This window comes from Orycteropus afer, unplaced genomic scaffold (assembly GCF_000298275.1).
Source record: "Orycteropus afer afer isolate SDZICR_OR568_19922 unplaced genomic scaffold, OryAfe1.0 scaffold00097, whole genome shotgun sequence".
NCBI classification, from domain to species: Eukaryota; Metazoa; Chordata; class Mammalia; order Tubulidentata; family Orycteropodidae; genus Orycteropus; species Orycteropus afer.
This window is the reverse complement of record NW_006921684.1, coordinates 6,266,092-6,288,750: the sequence shown is the minus strand read 5'-3', so window position 1 is coordinate 6,288,750 and position 22,659 is coordinate 6,266,092. Positions and strand designations below refer to the sequence as shown.

General features: G+C 40.7%; 1 protein-coding gene across 1 annotated transcript in view; it reads left to right on the top strand.

The window, feature by feature from the left end:
- Positions 1 to 12,024: 12,024 nt before the first annotated feature.
- The window catches only part of CUNH12orf56 (chromosome unknown C12orf56 homolog), a 169,880-nt gene continuing 159,245 nt past the window's right edge, over positions 12,025 to 22,659 (top strand). The window contains exon 1 of the mRNA XM_007942732.2: positions 12,025 to 12,276. Within this exon, the coding sequence (XP_007940923.1) occupies positions 12,025 to 12,276 (252 nt within the window). The remainder of the gene's footprint in view (positions 12,277 to 22,659) is intronic.

Below are 22,659 nucleotides of genomic sequence, written 5' to 3'. Positions count from 1 at the left end.
AGGGCGCAGAAGAGTATGGAGGAATGGACACTGGGAAGAGGTAACTATGGGGAGGAAGTGGGAGGGGAGCTGTTGCATTGTAAATTTTGGTCAGTGACATGAGACAAAGTGTATGTGAACTGCTGTTTGAAAAGTGAATTTACTCTGTAAATCTTCACCCAAATCAAAATAAAATAATAATAATAATAATAAAAAAAACGGTTTCTTAAAGGTTCAAGTTTCAAAAGGATACCTATGGCCTGGGCTAGTAACCCCAATTCCATGAACTCAGAAATCTGTATTCCAGGAGAATCAAAATGATTTTTTTTTTTTTTTTTTGTCAGTGCATGGAAGTTAAGTAGAAGAGCTGGGATTTGAACCCACATAGTCTGACCCTGGAGTCTGTGCTAACCGCTGCTCTCAAATCAAAGTCTGTTAAGGTTAATGAAATTTTTGAATTATAGCACTAAGTCAGTTTTCCATATAGGTACATTCAGATGCCCCTTTCTTATAACAACAAAACTTTACTTGTTTCCTGCTCAATATTTTCCTCTCCCTACCCAATTGCCAGACTTGAAAGAATTATGATAAATAACATCTATATAGTTCATTATAGGAGCTCTGGTGGTGTAATGCCTAAGGCATTTGACTGCTAACTAGAAGGCTGGTGGTTCAAACCCACCAGCCACTCCTCAGAAGGACGATTGGGCGATACCACCTCAGAATCCAAGAAGGGGTCACTATGAATCCAGTCGACTCAACGGCAGTTTGTCTGTTTGATATAGTTCATTATGGTTTCAAACAGGCTCTCGTATATTTTCTAATTTGTTCCTCTTAATCTTGTAGGGAAAGGAGCTGTGGTGGTGCAATGCCTAAGGTATTTGACTGCTAACCAGAAGGTTGGGGGTTCAAACCCACCAGATGTTCCACAGAAGGAAGATGATGCAATCTACTTCCGTAAAGATTTACTGCCTTAGACACCCAGTGGGGTTGCTATGAATCAGAATCTACTCCATGGCAGTAGGTTCCCACCCCCCCCAAAAAAAAACCTTGTAGGGAGTGAACAGGTGTCATCATTATTATCGTCACCATCATTTTAAATTTACAGATAAGGAAACCGTGGTGAGTCTGTGTTATGTAACCTTACTCATTATTTTGAGTAAGGTGATCCTTACTTTGATGTTGCCTTTTTTTTTTTTTCTTATGTAACAAAAAAAGAAAACCAAACTCACTGCTGTGGAGTCGGATTCGACTCACAGCAACCCCTCCTTGGGTTTCCAAGGCGGTATCACTATGGAAGTAGATTGCCCAATCGTCCTTCTGAGGAGTGGGTGGTGGGTTTGAACCACCAGCCTTCCGGTTAGTAGTCAAATGCCTTAGGCACTATGCCACCAGAGCTCCTTCTTATGTAACATAGATAGTAAATGGTGAGCTAGAATCCTGAACTCTTGTCTCCAGTATACCTATTTGTTGCCTATATACCTATTTGTTGCCTATGTTTATACTTCTACTGGCAATCCCCATTATGAACATCCAATATACAGACAACTCCTACTTGCCCTTTAAGATTATATAAATTTGCCCTCACTTTGAAATGATTGAACCAACTCCTCCTCACAATAAATTCTTCATCACAATCACCCTCCCTTGCTAGGTATGCAGTTTTAAAATCATTGAGAAGCCTGCACATGCAGCCTTTAATTCATTGAAAGGCTTCAAGCCTTTTCTTGCAATAACATAAAGCTAAATATGAACCATATGCACCTGTTCTGACTTACTACAAATTCTTAAAGACACCGATCTCATTCTTAACCTAGGGACTGCCTGTATTTCCTTCTTGTGATCTGTCTTCTGCTCCCAAATCATTCTATTGAATGAATACAAATTACCAACCCTGTTACCATTTTTATTTATTCATTCTTTCAACTCCTCTGTTGACTATTTCCTTCCTTGAAATTCTCTTCTTTCTTGGCTTCTGATTCTGTACTATCCTCAAATTTCCTTTACTTTTTTGACTCCTCTTTGTCTTCTTCACATCATCTCTACTTTTATTCTCTCAACATGTCTTCCCCAGGGCCGTGTACTTAGCCATCTGCTTTTATTTCTCTGTACTCTCTCCCTTAATAATTATCCATTTCCACAGCTTCAATTCTTAATTGTATGATGATGACTCAGTTCTGTACCTCTGGTTCTACTACTCTATACTCCAAACTGGCATTCTCAGTCACCTTCATGTCTCACCAGCATCTTAACTCTAACATGTCCAAAACCAAAGTCATGATCATCCACACAAAACACATCTCCTTGCTGACGTGGTTATTCCTACCAATGCATTGAATCTCTCTGTATGAATCAGTGCACTCAGGGCCACCTTTGTCTTCTTCATGTTCAATGACCTAGTTATAGTTCAGTATAGCATTGTCTATCACGTCTACTCCTTTTTCCATTCCTTTTTTCTTATACCTTAGATTAGACCCCAAAGTGTCTCTCTAAAATTTACTGAAGTAGCTTCATTCAAGGAAATATATCCAATACCTGCAATGGTTATCTTTAGGTGGTGGGATTGTAGGTGACTTTTGTTTTCTTCCTTGTACTTCCTGGGATTAAAAAAAAAAAAAAATTCTCTATTGTGACCATGTAGTACTTTCATAATCAGAAAGGAACTTTAAAAAATACTAACAATAATAAAAGGAAAAATAGTTTTATTCACTGAGCATTTATTGAATGCTACCTCACTCACGAAGCCTTTCTGATTTTGTTATTGGGTGCTGTTGAGTCAGCTCTGACTAATTGTGACTGTATCTACAACAGAACAAAACACTGCCCAGTCATGCATCATCCTCACAGTCCTTGCTGTACTTGAATCCGTCATTGGCAGCCACTGTGCCAATCCACCTTGTTGAGGGTCTTCACCTTTTCCACTGACCCTCTGCATTACCAAGGATGATACCTTTCTCCTGGGAATGGTCCCTTCTGACAACATGAGCAAAGTAGGTAAGATAAAATCTGGTCATTCTTGTTTCCAAGGAGCATTCTGGGCTGTGCTTCCTCCAGGACGGATTTATTCATTCTTCTGACAGTCAGTGGTGTTTTCAGTATTCTCTGCCAACACCAAAATTCAAAAGCATCAACTCTTCTTCAGTTTTCTTGATTCATTGTCCAGCTTTCACAAGCATATGAGGTAACTGAAAATACCATGGCTTGGGTTAGGCACCTGTTAGTCTTCAAAGTGACATTTTTGCTTTTTAACACTTTAAAGAGGTCTTTTGCAGCAGATTTGCCCAGTGCAAGACGATGTCTGATTTCTTGACTGCTGCTTCGATGAGTGTTGATTGTGGATCAAAGTAAAATGAAATCTTTGACAACTTCAATATTTTTTTCCATTTATCATAATACTACTTACTGGTCCAGTTGTGAGGATTTTTGTTTTCTTTATGTTGAAGTGTAATCCATACTGCACATTGCAGTCTTTAATCTTCATCATAAGTGCTTCAAGTTGTCTTCACTTTCAGCAAGCAAAGTTGTGTCATCTGCATATCACAGGTTGTTAATGAGTCTTCTAATCCTGATGCTGCGTTCTTCTTCATATAGTCCAGTTTCTCAGATTATTTGCTCAATACACACATTGAATAAGGTGAAAGGATACAACCCTGATGCACACCTTTCCTGATTTTAAACCATGAATTATCCTCTTGTTCTGTTCAAACAACAACCTCCTCCTGGTATATGTATAGATTCCTCATGGGCACCAGTAAGTGTTCTGGAATTCCTATTTATTACTATCCATAATTTGTTATGATCCACACAGTCGAATGCTTTTGCATAGTCAATAAAACACGAGTAAACATCACTCTGGTGTTCTTTGCTTTCAGCTAAGATTCATCTGACATCAGCCATGCTATCCCTCATTCCACGTCCTCTTCTGAATCCAGCTTGCATTTCTGGCACTACCCTGTCTATATATTGCTGCAACCATTTTGAATTATATTCAGCAAAATTTTGCTTTAATGTGATATGAATAATATTGTTCAGTAATTTCCATGTTCTGTTGGATCACCTTTCTTTGGAATGGTTACAAATATGGATCTTTTCCACTCAGTTGGCCAGGTAGCTGTCTTCCAAATTACTTGGCATAGATGAGTAAGTGCCTTCAGCATGGGATCCATTTTTAAAACATCTCAATGGGTAGTCTGTCAATTCCTGGAGCTTTTTTTTTTTTTGCCAGTTCCTTCAGTGCAGCTTTGACTTCTTCCTTCAATATCATTGGTTCTTGATCATATGCTATCTCCTGAAATATTTGAACACTAATTCTTTTTAATATCATGACTCTGTGTATTCCTTTGATCTTCTTTTGATGCTTCCTGCATCATTCAATATTTTTCCCATAAAATCTTTCAATATTGCAACTCGAGGCTTGAAGTTTTTCTTCATTTCTTTTAGCTGAGAAATGCCAAACACATTCTTCCCTTTTGGTTTCATAACTTCAGATCTTTGCACATTTCATTATAATAATTGTCTTCTCAAGCTGCTCTTTTAAATCTGTTCAACTCTTTTATCTTGCCATTTCTTCCATTTGCTTTAGCTACTCTCCATTTGAGAGCAAGTTTCACAGTCTCTTCTGACATTCATTTTGGTCTTGTCTTCCTTTCCTGTCTTTTTAATGACCTTTTGCTTTCTTCATGGATGATGTTCTTCATGTCATCCTACAACTCATCTGGTTTTCAGTCACTGGTGTTCAGTGTGTCAAATCTATTCTTCAAATGGTCTCTAAATTCAGGTGGGATATAATCAAGGCCATATTTTGGCCTCGTTGACTTGTTTTAATTGTCTTCAGCTTTAACTTGAATTTGTATATGGCCAATTGATGGTCTGTTCCACAGTCAGCTCCTGGCCTTGTTTTGGCTGAAGATAGTGAGCTTCTCCACCACCTCTTTTAGTTGATCTGATTTCTATGTATTCCATCTGGTGAGGTCCACCTGTATAGCTGCCATTTACAGTGTTGAAAAAAGATATTTGTAGTGAATAAGTTGTTGGTCTTGCAAAATTCTATCATGCGATCTCTAGCATTATTTCTATCACCAAGGCCATATTTTCCAACTAATGGTGATTCTTCTTTGCTTCCAACTTTCACATTCCAATCACCAGTAGTCATCTTGATTCTGTGTTTGGTCAATTTCAGACTGCAGAAGTTGATTAAAAAAAAAAAATGTTCAATTTCTTCATCTTTGGCTTTAGTAGTTCGTGTGTAAATTTGAATAATAGTAGTACTAACTAGTCTTCCTTGTAGGCGTACGGATATTATTCTATCACTGACAGCTTTGTACATCATGATAGATCTTGAAACATTCCTTGTGATGATTAATGCAATGCTATTCCTCTTCAATTTGTCATTCCTGGCATAGTAGACCATATGATTGTCTGATCCAAATGTCCAATACCAGGCCATTTCAGCTCACTAATGCCTACAATATTGAGCTTCATGCATTCCATTTCATTTTGGACAACTTCCAGTTTTCCTAGATTCAGACTTTGTACATTCCACATTCCAATTATTAATGGATGTTTGCAGTTGTTTCTTCTCATTTTGATTTGTGCCCTATCAGTGAATGAAGGTCCTAAAAGCTTTACTCCATCCACATCGTTAAGATTGACTTTACTTTGAGGAGGCAGCTCTTCTGCAGTCATATTTTGAATGTCTTCCTACCTGAGGGGTTCATTTTTCTGTACTATATCAGACAATGTTTCAGGCCTATTCATAAATTTTTCCAATAATATATTAGACAATGATTCACTGCTATTCATAAGGTTTTCACTGACTAATTTTTTGAGAAGTAGATGGCACCTTTCTTCTTCTGAGTCTGTCTTAGTCTGGAAGCTCTTCTGAAATCTTTCCACCATGGGTGACCCTGCTAGTATTTGAAATACTGGTGGCATAGCCTCCAACCTCATAGCAACATGCAAGCCACCACAGTAGGATAAACTGACAAACAAATGGTGGATGAATCCTTTCTAGATTTCCTCAACCAGATATGTTTGATCATTTCTTTGATTTTGCTTTTTTAAAACTTCTCTTAAGTCATTAATGTGTCTTTGTTTTGTATTAAATTTATATGACTGTCTTACTCATTTATTAGACAGTAAATTGTTACAGGCTGAAGGCAAGTCTTATCCTGATTCTGTTCATGGATAATAATTTCTCAGGATATATTCATGAAATATATTGAACCAAAAATAGCATAATTGTGAATTGATCAATGCTGAGTCCTATGTCAATTTTTCTTCTTTGTGCTGCATCTCAATATTTGTTAAACCTAATGTCACTGCTGCCAAAAACTCATTTAGGATGGGCTTCTTGGCATAGAGGGCAATTGGAAAACAGGTAAGGTATGGCATCTTCACTGCCCTAGACCAGTCATTGGTTTCTTTTAAAGAAGAGGTGAAGCAGGAAGCCTGGAAGGCAGAAGAGAGCATTGGAGCATTATTCAATATGAGAAACCATTTTTCTTTTTCTATCCAAACCATTTTCATGGTCTCTTAGACTTCATTATAATGATAACTTTCAACTGTTTGTCAGCTGATTATTGATTGTTGTCAATATTTAAATGGTCAGTATCCATTAATGCCAAAGAGAAGCACTATAAGGAGCCCTGGTGGTGCTCAGATGCTAACTGAGAGATCCACAGTCTGAACCACCAGTGGTTGTGCAAGAGAAAGGCCTCTCTATCTGCTTTGGTAAAGGTTACAGCCTAGGAAATCCGATGGGGCAGTTCTACTCTATCATACAGGGTTGCCATGAATTGGAATTGATTCAACGGCACACAACAACCGGAAGCACTAAATATTCCTAAATCAGACACCTATAAAAATTCATGTTCTCAGAAGACAGGAAGGGATAGGAAAGAAGGAGGAATGGAAATGGGAAACACAAAGAGGAAGTAGAATGAGTGATATTTGAGGGGATTGCAATCAATGGTATGAAACAAAATGTGTATGAATTATTGAATGGAAAACTAATTTGCTCTGTAAACTTTCACCCAAATCATAATAATAGTATAAATAAATAAATAAATAAATAATCACATTTTACTTACCTATCACAGATTTCAAGTCTCTTTCTAATGCATAGGAGGAGCTCTGGTACCACAGTACCTAAGGCATCTAATTGTTAACAAGAAGGTTGGTGGTTCAAACCCACAAGCCACTCCATGGAAGCAAGATCAGGCCCAATGAGTCAGAATTGACTTGATGGCAGTGGGTTTGGTGTTTTGGTTTTCTAATGCATAGTGTCTTTAGTTTGAAGCAGGGTAGTGGGAACACTTGGGATTCTTAGGCCCTGTGGTAGTTAAAAGCTTGTTGTCAACTTGGCTGGGCCTGGTTGAGTGGCTGGCAGCTGGATGTAGTTATTCCCCATGGTGAGAATGGTAATCAACTCTATGGTGGAATCTACTGGAGCAGCTGAGTAGCTGCTTTAGGGATGTGGGCTGCTTCCAGTCTATAAGAAGCAACTTTGAGGAAGGTCTCCAGTTGATGGCATACTTGAAACCTGCATGTAGCTGAGTTGTTGTTTAGTAGCCTGCCATGTTGCTCTGCTGATCTTGGGACTTTCAACAGACTTGAATTAATGGCCTGCTGTGTGGTTTGGTAGTATTGGGATTGTGCCTTTTCACTTGTCCACCCTGGGTTTGTCAGCCTCAGTAGCTAGCAGCTGCTTGAGTGAAGAGATGCCTCCAGCTTCAGTGGGCTGGGAGCAAGAGGCAGAGCTGAAGCCCAAAGTCGAGGAGCTTTAACCCAGTCCCTAGAGCCCAGCACTTTGAATTTGGACTTCCAGCCTCCAAACATTCTAAAAATAAACTCTTGTTTGTTAAAGCCATTCCATTTGTGGTATATTCCTGTCAGAGCAGTACTGTTGTGTTGTTATTTGCCATTGAGTTGGACCCGACTCATAGTGACCCCTCCTTGGGCTTCTGAGGCAGTATTACTATGGAAGTAGATTGCCCAACCTTTCTTCCAAGGAGTGGCTGGTGGGTTTGAACCACCAGCCTTCTGGTTAGCAGTCAAGTGCCTTAAGCACTACACTACCAGAGCTCCTGTCAGAGTAGTACTAGGTAACCAAAACAGTCCCCTTGAGGAGATACTTCTATTTTAAACTTCTAGTTTGAAATCATTAGAGGTGTCTCTTGACTGGTGGCCCCTGATCACTTATCCACCAAAAAACACCACTAAAAAGAAATAAAATAAAAATGCTATTTGGGTGTGTATGTATTTGACTTTTGCTTTGAGCCTTAATCTAAAAAAAAAAAAAAAAAAAAATCAGATTTGCATGCAAAGAACTGGATCTTACTTTGTAGATAGGGAGCCAAATGATACACCTAACAGTAAATCACATACTTCATGAACTTAGTTTTTAACGACTTACATAGTGTTAACTCTGTTCTAAGCACCTGTTCTAAGTACTTTAGAGACATTGTTAATCCTCATAATAACCCAGTGCAATAGGTCATGGATAAGGAAACTAAGGCACAGAGAAATGAAGTAACTTGCTCAAAGTCATTTATCTGCTAAGTGGGAGAGCAGGAATTTGACCCCAGACAATCTGGCTATACAATTTATACTCATTACCATTGCCTACAGGTGAATTGAATTGACTATCCTTGGGCCTGAAATGATCTCCCAGTAAAAGTCAAAGAGAGTACATTTGAACATTGTTGTTTTTGTTAGGTGCCATCGAATCAGCTCTGACTCATAGTGACACTATGTATACAGAACAAAACATTGCCTCACAATCCTTGCCATACCTGAGCCCATCGTTGCAGCCACTGTGTCAATCCATCTTGTTGAGGGCCTTCCCTTTTTTTTGTTGACCCTCCACTTTACCAAGCATGATATCCTTTTCTAGGGAATGGTCCCTTCTGACAACATGACCAAAGTAGGTGAGAAGAAGTCTGGCTGTTCTCACTTCCAAGGAGTATTCTGGTGCACTTTTTCCAGGACAGATTTATTTGTTCTTTTAGCAGTCCATGGTACTTTCAGTGTTCTTTGCCAGCACAACTCAAAAACATCAACTCTTCTTGGGTCTCCCTTATTCATTGTCCAGTTCTCACATGCATATGAGGCGATTGAAAATACCATGGCCTGTGTCAGGCGCACCATAGTCTTCAAAGACATCTTTGCTCTTCAGCACTTGAAAGAAGCCTTACAGCAGGCTCACCCAGTGCAATACATCATTGAGCATTAGTTCCAAGTAAGTAATGTTCCATTTTCTTTTGATAGTTTTATCAAGAAACATCTAGTTAAAGTGATCAGTGGCTGTGCCAAATACTTCTTGAACTTAACCGATTTAGAAATCCAAATTCAGGACACAGGATCTAAGGGAAGTCTCTCTGTTTGTCAGACCTGCGGGAAGATCCCTGTCTCAGCTTCTTTACCCTGGCATTCCTCAGTTCTTTAGCATCTACCTCTCCTACTTGTGCTTCTTTGCTTCTCTGACTAATCTGATCCTTTTACACCCCAATAGTGATGATTGGTTTGAAACACACCCCACATATACTGATATGGCCTCATTAACATGAGAAAGCAAACCCTATTCCCAAATAACAGTACAACCAGCATAGGGGTTTGGATTTACAACACATATTTGGGGGGGGGCATAATTAATAAGAAGGAGGCAGGAAGTTTTATTTTACAAGTGATGAAACTGAAGTTCAGAAAGGTTGTGACCTTCCAAAAACCCACAGATAGCAACACCTACAGCTCTAATTCAGTTCTCCTGACTCCTAGCCAGTGTTCTTTCCTTAATATTAAACCCCTTTTCTGCAATGTGAACTTGGCTGTTACCTTGGCAATAGTGTAGAACACTAAGTGCCTGGAAACCATGATATTGTTTTCTCTGTGTCCCACAGAGTTGAAAGCTTAACTGAGGTCATCTTTACTACTAGTTATTGTGTTAAATTCTCTTCTTTGTGTACTTCAGTGTATGTAATATTTGTTAAACATTACCAAAAACTCATTCATAATGGGCTTCTCAGCAGGCACATCAGGTACGCTGTGTTTTTTGGTCATTCTGTTTCTCTTAGTCCAGTTACCTGAGAAGTAAGTGTGAAGCAGGAAGCCTGCGAGACATAGAATAGCCAAATAGTGGCATGAATTGAGTCTTTTTTTGCTTGTTTGGGCCTCACATTCCACCATTGACAATAGTACCATTTTACTCTCAATGGCTCTTGTGAGGTTTGGCTGTTAGGCAAAAGTGAAGGGACTTTGCCTTTCTGTTGATTTGATGCAATAAACCCTTTTTAGGAGTGGTTCTGATAGAGAATAGTATTTCAAAGGAAATAATCATGTCTCTGTGGCTCATTTTTCATCCAGTTATGAAGAGAAGTCAGATACAGGATCAGATCCTCAGAAAACTGTACATGCTAAGTCATTCAAGATTTTGCCAACAGGTGGCACTTGTCTCCTCACCACAAAATAACCATCTTTTTCCAAGAAACGAAACACTGGTCCTACTGCTGCCATTGAGTCTATTCCAACTCATAGCAACCCTACAGAACAGAGTAGAGCTGCCCTATAGGGTTCTAAGGCTGTAATCTTTATGGGAGCAGAGTCTGCCATGGTTCCCTCATGGAGCAGCTGGTGGCTTAGAAATGCCAGCCTTTTATTTAGCAGCTGAGCCCTGAACCACTGCCACACCAGTGCTTCTTAGACACATCTCTCCTTACTTCCCTTTTGTAGCTGTTTAGGTTACAGTATCTGTTTATGCATTTTAATGGATTGAAACATCCTTTCCACAAAGGATTTAAGATGAGAAAAGGGAGAATATAAATCAGAACAAGGGAGAATATAAATTGTAACAAAGAATCTCAGATTTGACTCAGGATTGCAAGTCAAGAGCAGATGGTTTTCATTACCATATCTTTGGGTAAATGGGGAAGGAGAGAGAGCCCAGTGACTTTTCTAGCATTGATAAAAAGTTCTGACCTAGGATTTTTGGAGGCAAGTTTCTGTTGTTCTTTCGTCCTGTCTTTAACTTAATTCATAATACTTTAACGCAGTGAGTAGTAGTAGTACTCACCTGCAGCCTCAGGGCTATGCAATCAGCATTTACTCATCAATCAATAAGCTACACCTTTTTAAGATGTCAGATCATTCACTCACTTATCCATCCATGCATCATGAATGCATCCATCCATCCATTTATCCAATGTAGATTGAGTCCCAGCTGTCTAACAGGCCTTGTCCTGGGTACTAGGGACACAAGCATATCTATTACCTAGGATCAGGGGTGCCCAAATCAATTTATGGTATGATTTTCCTTCAGAGAGCTTTTAACTAGTGGGAGAAAAAAAAGACCTACGTTTGTAGCCTTGACAAAATTAGAGAGCTGTATCAGACAATGTTATAACCAAATGCTAAGTCTGTGATTGATCTTAAAGTTCTAACGTTGTTCTGCCTATTTAAAAATAAATCGGTAAATTCTATCTTGTTCAAGTGTTAGGAAATTCGTTCCCTACGACTGGTCAATCTACTTCCGTAGTGATACCGCCTCAGAAACCCAAGGAGGGGTTGCTATGGGTCGGTCCGACTCCCCGGCACGTAACAACAACAATCAGGTAATAGAAGTGACCTTCTATAGCAATAAAGTGAAATGGATGAACTGGTCTGCGGTAAGTGGAATAGGCGGGAGCTGGCGAGAGAGAAGGGCGCAGAGAGCCACTAAGTATCCGTCCTCCAACCCTAGGAAGGCTCACAGGGATAAACCTGACGTCCTGGTCAATCCAGACTGCAGGACAAGAGTCCTGCCTGCCCACTGTTGTCTGAGGTTAGGACAAGAATTTGGGGAGCGGGGCAGGAATATTCCGGGAAACCAGATCCCACTGTCCAGCCGCCGAGTAGGAGGCCCGCTCCCCGCGCCCAGGAGCCTCGACTGCGGCTGCGGCTGGGCGGGCGAGCTTTGTGGCGCGCGCGGGTTCCACAGTGGGTGGTGCGGAGGCGGGGCCGGACCCCAGAGGCGCCCGCCGCCCCGCACTCTGCCAGACTGCGGCGCAGCTCATGGCCAGCCTCACGCCGCGCGGCTTCCCCGCGCGCACCAATAGCCGCCTGGACGCATTCCTGCGGCGGCACCTGCCACCCGAGATCTACGACGCCATCCGCGCCTACGAGTCGTGCGTCGTAGTGTCCGACTCAGAGAACCACACTTTCAAGTATGTGGTGCTCAGCGACCGGGTCATCTACCTGACCGAGAACCCGCCCAAGTCCATTCGGCGGGTCGTGGCACTGCAGGACGTCGTGGCCATTGACCTGGTGAGGAGGTCGGGTGGGCGCGGGAAAGCAGCGCGAACCCCTTTCTCGGGCTCCCTTTTCCCAACTCTCCTGCACGCGGGAAAAACGAGGAGGAGGAGCAAGACCTTCCCCATCTTGCCCTGGACTCCCACACTCTTCTTAGTTCAGGACAAATAGTCACAAAAGAAAGCTGTTCACTCCAAATAAAGATGCTTTTCCCATTCTCATCCTGTCTACCCTATCGCCTCCTCTCGCCCCCTTCTCCCGTCTCCCCTGCTGTAGAGCTAAGGCATAAGAATATAGCCCCCTCATCAGAAACATGTTGTAAAGCCATTCCTTCGTTCATTAAGCACCTAGTCTGTGCCAGGTACTATGCTACACCCCAGCATGCAAAAAACAAATGGACCCCTTCCTAGAAGCAGTTGTGGGAGAGACAGACAGCTAAGACTAATGGAAATAAATGTCGCATGGTAAGTACTGCCAATGCCTTTTTTTTTTTTTTTTTAATGTTTTATCCCCAGCATTTAGAGCGTATTAGGTACTTAGTATGAATAAGTAAATGATGAATGCCTTAAGGAGATGGGCACAGGATGCCTCGCAATCTCAGGCGGGTTCCTTGATCCAGACTGGGTACAGGGCACGCTGGGAAAACTTCCTGGAAGGAGTGTCATCAAAGCTGAGACTTGAAGGAGATAATTTGGCACTAGCCACGCCTTGTCCTAGTTTTCATTGTACTGCTACTGTACCCCTTTCATCCAGTAATAGATTTCCCTTATAAACCAGCAACAGATTGGAAACAGTCTCCTTCCTCTCCAATTACTGTTTTATTTTCCCCCCACCTTGGCTCCCTTTGTCTGAACTGCTCTCCAGGTGTGTTTTTACGTTTTCCATTGGGGACAGGTGTCTAACCTCGTTTTTTCCCTTCCCTTCACTGAGTGCATCCCCAAGGGAGAGATTGGCACAATGCTTGATGGGGCTGTTTTGCCAAGAGAATTATAGATTGTTTTGAATGTATCCATAAGAAAAAGAATAAAATTAAATGAAAATAAAAAGATATTTCTATTTAATTTGTGGAAATTTATTTTGCTTTTGAGTAAAAGTTGAAAGAAAAACTGCCTCTTTCCTCACGACCACTATTTCTGTTCTCTTGAAGTAAAATTAAATTTTTAAAAATTTCCTTCAACAGGTGTTTTAAAACACATTAAATGCTCAGCTTTTTCTATTTCTCCAGTGCAAACTTTTATGATTTGACAAAAAAGTAATGATTTTAGGATACTGTTAATCTCTCCAAAAAGAGATAAGATTTCAGAAGTTGTTCTGTATCTTTCTTTTTAAATCATCAGAATCTGAAAAATAAAGGAAAGCTCCCTTTAAAACAAGAATCCTATAAGGAGGCAGTATAACTTGTTTGAGCATGCTTTATGTACAAGGTTTATCTTTCAGGCATAGAGAAGAATGTGTAACATCTGTAAATGTGCTGAGCAAATCTAAGATAGCAGCATTGTTGATAGCATTAATGTTCATTTTGCAATTAGAGTTTAACGCTGAAAGTTGTGGTAGGCAGAATAATGACACCTCCCCCCCCCCCAAAAAAAAAAGATAACTACATCCTAAATCCCTGGAATCTGTGAATATATTACATGTTACATATAATAAAGAGTAATTAAGATTGCAGATGAATTAAGGCTGTTACTCAGTTGACTGCAAAATAGATTATCCTGTTGAGCTCAGTGTAACCATGGAGTCCGTAAAACTGCAAGAGGCAGGCAGAAAAGGAGTCAGTTGTAGAGTGATAGAGTGTGAGAAAAGACTTGACCTGCAACTGTTGGCTTTGAAAGTAGAAGGTGGCTGTGAACCAAAGAATGAGGGCAGCCTCTAGAAGCTGGAAAAGACAAGGAAATGAATTCTCTCTTAAAGACTCCAGAAGGAATGTGGCCCTGCTGACATTTTGATATTAGACTGGTGAGACTCACTTTGGACTTCTGACTTCAAACTGTAAGACAATAAATTTATGTTGTTTCAAGCCACCAACTTTGTGGTAATTTGTTATAACAGCAATAGGAAAAGAATACAGATGTGTTCCCTATTATGGGTTTTTAAAATATGTAATCTTTATAAACATTATTGTTTCAAGGGGAATTAAAAATTATCAAACCAAACACAAATGCCTTAGTGATATTTTTTCCCTGAGTTTTTCTGAAAAACTCTGTTTTCTGAGTTTTATAAACTAGTTCCAGGGTTACTGTAGTTCAGTGAGTTGTACTCGTTTTCAGAGTGTGTGGACATGGCTCTCATTGAATTGCATAGGGATAAGACACTTGCCTGCTAACCAGAGGGCTGGCGGTTCAAACCCACCAGCCACTCCTCGGAAGGAAGGTTGGGCAATCCTACTTCCGTAGTGATACTGCCTCGGAAACCCAAGGAGGGGTCGCTATGAGTCGGGGCGACTCGACGGCATATAACAACAACAACAACAGTTCCAATTAATAACCACAGATACACTTGTCTTGTCATCTCTCTACAACACTAGGTCCTTACTCAGTATCATACTGTGTAGACTTTTCCTGTTTTCTGTGTAATATGCATAGTTGTCCTTCATACTAACTTAGTCACTTCAATTAAATTATTAGCATCAGTCAGCTTTGGTTTTTAGAACCGGTTCTTTCTTCCTTGAAAGAGAATTGATTTAATCTCTTTCTTTACTAGGGTGCTGTCCTCTTTCTAAGGTTAGCTCTTTAGACATCCTTTTCCATTTTCAACGGTTTTCTTATTTTACTAGGGAAGTTGGTCTTCTTGTTACTTAAGTTTCAGTTGGCTCAGGTTTCCATTCAGCTTTTGTTCTCACTCACACTTGGTTGCTGGACTTTCATAAAGCTCCTAAGCAAACCAATCCTTTATGCCTCCAAGTCCCCGCCCTCCCTGTTCATTGTTAGGCCAAATTCCTCTATTTAGTTCATGTCACATGCCACAGCGACACTTTAGGAAAAAATGTGAAAATATGCAAATAAATTCCATTCTCCCCTCTAAGGAAAATAAATGGAAGTTAACAACAACAAAAAGTGAGACCAGAGTCTGAATGTGTTTTGGAGAAGGCACAAGTGAAATCTTTTCCAGCAAAAGATGAGCTTAAAGTGCACTTGGAGATCTCAGTGGGTGTTTGATATAGTTCATCTCCTCAAAGAAAGCATCCTATGTTACTTGGGCAGAGTCTTTAAAAAGGCTGACCTTTTTTTAAAAGTTATTTTTGAAAGAATTCTCTAGATTTCTGTCATTGTGTGCATCAAAACACTATTGTTTAATTAAGCACTACGAAGATCAGGCAAAGGAGATCTAGTGGTGTGGTGATTAAAGCATTCAACTGTTAACCAAAAAGTCAGAGGTTTGAACCCACCAGTCCCTGGAGAAAAGGTGAGGCAGTCTGCTTCTGTAAAGATTTATAGCCTTGGAAACCTATGGGGCAGTTGTACTCTGTCCTCTAGGGTTGCTTTAAGTAGAAATCAACTGAGTGGCTGTGGGTTTGTGGGTTTAAGATTGTTGTTGTTATTGTTGTTGTTGTTATATGCCATCAAGTCGGACCCGACTCATAGTGACCCCTTCTTGGGTTTCCGAGGCAGTATCACTATGGAAGTAGATTGCCCAACCTTCCTTCCGAGGAGTGGCTAGTGGGTTTGAACCGCCAGCCTTCTGGTTAGCAGTCAAGTGCCCTGGGCACTACACTACCAGAGCTCCTGGGGTTTAAGATTGTTGTTGTTATTGTTATGTGCAGTCGAGTCGGCCCGACTCATAGCGACCCTTCCTTGGGTTTCCGAAGCAGTATCACTACGGAAGTAGATTGCCCAACCTTCCTTCTGAGGAGTGGCTGGTGGGTTTGAACTGCCAGCCTTCTTGTTAGAAGTCAAGTGCCTTAGGCACTATGCTACCAGAGGTTTAAGATTAGCCGCCCCCCCCCCTCAAAAAAAAAGAGGAGCCCTGCTGTTGCCATGGTTAAGCAGTGGGCTGCCAACCAAAAGGTTGCCAGTTGGAATCCATGACCCACTCTGCGGGAAAAAGATGTGGCAGTCTGTTTCCTTAAAGATTTACAGCCTTGGAAACCCTATGAGGCAGTTCTACTGTGTCCTGTAAGGTCACTATGAGTTGGAATTCGACTCAATAGCAAAGGGTTTGGTAAGACTAAGCAAGGAGCCCAGGTGGCCCAAGGAGTTTGTGACAGGGCTTTGAAACAGTTTTTCTGCTTCAACCCCTCTGCTGAAAATTTATATATGTAAGAATCACTTGGGGATCTTGTTAAAATGAAGATTCTGATTTCGTATATCTGAGGTGGGAATGCAAATTCCCAGCAGGGGATCGAACTGGAAGGAATTGATTCAAAGCCCTGGTCTTTTTCCCATGGAGCCACTGGGTGGGTTCCAACTCTCAGCCTTTCCATTAGCAGCCAAATGAACTGGGAGTGGCTTCCCAAAACCCAAACTCATGGTCTTTGAGTCAATTCTTGTTTCAGACAAGATGACAACTCCTCAGGGATTCGCTGATCACCTGATCTGGAGTGCCATCCATTTATCTCATTTATCACATTTGTTTCAAAGCTGTTATCACTATCTGTACTGTATGAATTTAACTTGTTCAACAATTTGCTATTACCTCTGTCTCATGGTGAATGCAAACTCCATGAGAGCAGGATCTCATCTGTGATTGTGCCATTGGGCACAGGGTCTTCTCAGCACATAGGAGATGGTTGATAACTATTTCTTGATTGGAAGAATGAATGAATATTCAGTTCCGTCATGCAGTTTACCTCTCAGGCAGGGAGATCATATTTCCTTATTTCCAAGTGTTAATGGACCCTCCAGACTGACAACTGGTCACACTGGCCAGGGTTACACAGCAAGTTAAAGGCAGAGCCAGAGTGCAGTCCCTCAGGTGTCTTGATGCTCATGCTCAGATCTCTTCACAGTTCCTTTGTGCTTACATGAGATAATCCCTGATTGTTTAGCTGTGTCCTGCACTGTGAGAGGTAGTTAAGAGTTAGGTAAGATGAGACAATATTATGAATGCCTCTTTTCTCCTCCACTTTTTTCCTCAATGTGACTCTTTTTTTTTTTTTTAAGCATTTCAAAACTCTCAAAGTAGGAAGCAGGAGGAATTGGTAAAATCAAATTAGTCAGTTTCGGTTCTTAATAGTTTGTTTTCTAACTGAATTATTGCATTCATGTCTTCAGAAACACTCCATGAGGGGCCTCATTGTGTAGTATGATTCACTGCTTTATCCCTAGTGACTGCAATGATAGTGTATTGGTCAGGATAGGCTAGATTGAGTTGCAGAAACAGACAGCCCCCATATCTCAGTGGTTTAACACAGCATAAAATTTCGGTCTCATTCAAGCTACATGCCCACCGTGGATTAGCAAGAGGCTCTGCTCATCTGAGTCACACATCTTATTGTCAGAGGCTAAATCTCACCAAGTGCTTGTTGAACCACATTGTCAAGAGGAAAATAACTTGCCAAATTATGTATTCATTTTTAAGCTTATATCCAAGTGATACATGGCACTTCTTACATTTCATTTGCCAGAGTCAGAAAAACAGCCATGTCTCATTTAAAGGGCTCTGGGTAAATGAAATTCCATCATATGTGGATTCCAAATGTCTGGAAGAGAAGAGAACAGGAATCTTTGTAACAGCCCTAAGAAAGAAACAAAACGCCCCAAACACCTACCTTAACTTGCTGACATTTTGAATAGTGTTTATTATGTGCCCCCTAACTGGTGTTTTAAGTGCTTAACTAGGAACTTCTTAATCGTCATAAAACCTCAGATTGTATTATTCAATTTTACAGATAAAGAACTTGAGTTAAAGGGTTTCAGCAGGTTATTCACAAGAAAGTGGCAGGGCTTTGAACTGCCAGACATTCCAGTCAAACATTCCAGTTTGACTCTCTTCTGATGCATTGAATCAGAATCTACATTTTAACAAGATCCCCAGTTGATTCTTTACACATTAGAATCACCTAAACCAAACCAATCTCACTGCCTTCAAGTCAATTCCAACTCATAGCGACCCCTCCTTAAGTTTTCGAGGTGGTATCTCTACAGAAGTAGATTGCCCAAACTTCCTTGCAAGGAGTGGCTGGTGGGTTTGAACTGCTAGCCTTTTGGTTAGCAGTCAAATGCCTTAGGCACTACGCCACCAGAGCTCCCTCTAGAATCACCAAGGGATGTATAAAACTCACCTTGGGATCTTGTTAAAATGTACATTCTGATTCAGTATATTTGGGTGGGGGGAGGGCAAGTTCTCGGCAGGAAGTTGAACTGGAATGAAGCTGTTCAAAGCCCTGACCAGAATTTGAACCCAAATACATTTTCACATGTAACATGCCCACGTAAATACACACACACATACACACACACGTAACACACAGCACACTTAGGAAACTAACGTGGAAGGGGTTGCATGGTTTGCAAAAAAAAAAGTATAAAGTGTGTTATTTGCGTAGAAAGTATGCAAATGTCTAGGGTACAGCTGGATACATAGTGGGTCACTAAGGTCATTAAAAAGTTTTGTTGACTGAATCTATGGAAGACTTTAAACTCTTTGAAAACAGACCCTCATCCTATATTTTGTATGTTTCAGTTGTTGGGTTTGCAAAGAATCTCAAAAAAATCTAAGCTGAATGAACTGAATAAATTAGAAACTGGATAACTGACTGCTGAGAGTTTAGGACTCTGTCTCTTCAGCTTCTGTTCCTCACTTCCTTGGTGATCTGCATGTGGCATGTATTTTCCATTTGTGCTTTCCTCTTTGTGCCTGATCTGCTCTTTTTATACCTCAAAGAAGATTTCTTAAGACACACTGTAGGATGATATGGTCTCATTAACATAACAAAGAAAGTCTTATTCCTAAATAGGATTACATCCACAGGTTTAGAGATTTAGAATTCACAGCATATATTTTCAGGGGACAAAATTCAGTCTATAACACCATTTATCAGCCACTTCATGAGTAGATTCAATACACTGGGTTTATCATTGGTTCTCTTTAAGATTCTCTCTGAGATAATTCTGTTGTTGTTGCCATTAACTCAAGTCCACTGAAAGTCCCAAGGCCGGCAGCTGTACTTCTTCCAAGACAGATTTGTTTGTTCTTCTAGTAGTCCATGGTATCTTCAGTATTCTTCACCAATACCATAATTCAAATGCATCAATTATTATTCAGTGTTCCTTATTTATTGTCCAGCTTTGGCATGGCTTGGGTCAGGTGTACCTTAGTTTTCAAAGTGACATCTTTGCTCTTCAACACTTTAAAGAGGTCTTTTGCATCAGATTTGTCAGATGTCACACATCGCTTGATTTATTGACTGCTGCTTCCATGGGCATTGATTCTGGATGCAAGTAAAATGAAATCCTTAACAACTTCAATCTTTTCTCTATTTATCATGATGTTGCTTATTTGTCAATTGTGAGAATGTTTGTTTTCTTTATATAGAAGTGTAATCCATACTGAAGGCTGGAGTCTTTGATCTTCTTCAGTAAATGCTTCAGTCCTCTTCTTTCACCAAGCAAGGTTGTGTCATCTGCAGGTTGTTAATGAGTCTTCCTCTAATCTTGAAGCTGAGTTGTTCTTCATACAGAAGCTGAGTTGTTCTTCATAAAGTCCAACTTCTTGGATTATTTCCTCAGCATACACATGGAATAAGTATGGTGAAAGGATACAACCCTGATGCACACCTTTTCTGATTTTAAATCTTGCAATATCCCCTTGCTCTGTTTGAATGACTACCTCTTGGTCTATGTGTAGTTTCCTCAAGAGCAAATTTAAGTGTTCTGGAATTCCTGTTCTTTGCAATGTTATCCATAATTTGTTATGATCCACATAGTTGAATACCTTTGCATAGTCAATAAAACACAGGTAAACATCATTGTGGTATTGTTTTCTACCAAGATTCATCTGACATCAGCAAGGATATCCCTTGTTCCGTGTACTCACCTGAATCTGGCTTGAATTTCTGGCAATTCCCTGTCTATGTACTACTGCAAACATTTAAAAATTATTTTTAGCAAAATTTTACTTCTATATGATATTAAAGATATTGTTCGATAATTTCTGTTGGATCACCTTCATTTGGCTTGGGCACTGTGGTAGTTTAAGTTGTATGTCAACTTGATTGGGCCTGGTTGAGTGGGTGGGCAGCTGGTGGTAGCTATACTCCATGATGAGACTGGTAATCAACTCCATGGTAGGATCTAACACAAACAGCTGAGTAGCTGCTTTAGGAATGCAGTTTGCTTCCCATATATAAGTAGCAGTTTTGGGAATGGTCTCTAGCTTATGGCACACTTGAACCCCGCATATAGCCGTGTCGTTGTTCAGCAGCCTGCCATGCTCTGCCGGACTTGGGACTTTCAGTGGACTTGAGTTAATGGCCTGCCATGTGGTTTGGTAGCATTGGGACTGTGCCTTTTTATTTGTCAACCTTGGGCTTGTCAGTCTCAGCAGCTAGCAGGTGTCTGAGTAAAGAAAACTCTCTAGCTCCAGTCCAGGAGCAGGAGGCAGAGCTGAACCCCAAGGTTGAGGGGCTTTCACCCAGCCCCTAGAGCCTGGCACTTTCAACTTGGATTTAAAGCCTCCAAATTGTAAGAATAAACTCCTGTTTGTTAAGGCCATCCCATTTGTGTATATTCTTGTCAGGGCGGCACTAAGTAACCAGAACAGGTACCAATATGGACCTCTTCCAGTGAGTTGGCGAAATAGCTGTCTTCCAGATTTCTTACCATAAATGAGTGAGTGCTTTCAGCATTGCATCTGTTTGTTGGAACATCTCAGTTGGTATCCTGTCAATACCTGGAGCCTTGTTTTTCACTGATGCCTTTAGTGCCATTCAGTGCCATCAGTTCTTGATCATGTGCTACCTCCTAAAATGGTGGAATGTCAACCTTTTTTTTTTTTTTTTTTGGTACAGTGACTCTGTGTATTCCTTCCATCTTCTTTTGATGCTTCTTGCATCTTCCAGTATTTTGCCCATAGAATGCTGTGCAGCAAGGCAGTTTGGTCCTAAAAGGACCATGGAAGCTGAAATATGCAGAGGATTAGTTTTGCTTCTTAAGTTAGCTCTTGCTGGGCCTTACTTCTACTACCTAGTGTCCCTTTAAGTACAGTGATCTCCAAACTGTGGCTAGTACATTTTGTGTGCTTTAATTTTTCCCTTTCCCCTTTTTCTCCAGTTTGTATATTTTCTTCATGTGCTGTACAGTTCTATTGAATAGATGTTAGATTTTATATGAAGCTTTATACTGGTGTTTTGAATTACTAGGGACTACAAATTTATGAATGAATAAAAAATGGTCCCTCTCCTGGATTAACAGGGAAAGGAGAGTCAGGAATATGAGAAGGATATAGAAGGTATGGCGAACTGCCTCCATGAACAACTGCCTCTGTTGTCAGGAGACTAGAAAAACTGGATGATGCCTGCCTACCATTGCTGAACTTTTTTTTTAAAATAGTGATTTGGGTGAGAGTTTACAGACCAAATTGGTTTTCCATTCAACAGTTAATACACTTTTTTTTTTTTTGGTGACATTGATTGCAATCCTCACAATGTAATAGTTCTCTTCCTACTTCCTCCCTGTGGTTACCTTTTCCCTGCGTCTTTCTTTCTGTGCATTCTTGCCTTCTGAGCTGTCTCCCTGTGCAAATGCTGCCCTTTTGATTTCCTATGGTTGATTGTTCTAATGAGTGTACCTACCTGGTGCAATTGTTCACCTTGTAGGCCTGTTTATTGTTTGGTTAGAAGGAGTGAGTTCAATTCCAGGCCCAAAGGGTGACTAGGGGCCATAGTTCTGGAGGTTTCACCAGTTTTTCTCAGACCAATAAAACTGGTCTTTTTTTTTTAATGATTTTGAGGTTCTTTTCCCCATATTTTTCTCCCATTCTACCCAGGCTTTCCAATTTTGATCCCTTTTTGAATGGCTGGAGGTGGTAGCCAGGCACCATCTAGCCCTTCTGGTCTTAGGGTCATATAGGCTGAGGTTTCTATGGTCCACTAGTCCCCTGGCCTATTGTTTCCATGATCTTTGATTTTCTTCACTCTTCTTTGTTCTGGATGAGGAAAGACCAATCGTTGCATCTGAGATGGCCACTTTCAAGCTTTTAAGACCTCAGTCACTACTCACCAATGTTTTTGTGTAGAATATTATACCAAGTGAGTATGATGTCCTCTGCGACCATGGCCCTGGGCCTGGGGGCCCAATGACTCACTCCCTCAAGGTGTTTGGCTGTGGCTAAGAAATTATCAGCAGGAGTGCATGGAGGGATGGACACAGGGAAGAGGTGGGAGGGGAGCTGTTGCATTGTGGTAAATTGTGGTCAATGTCATGAGACAAAGTGTATGTGAACTGCTGTATGGAAAATGAA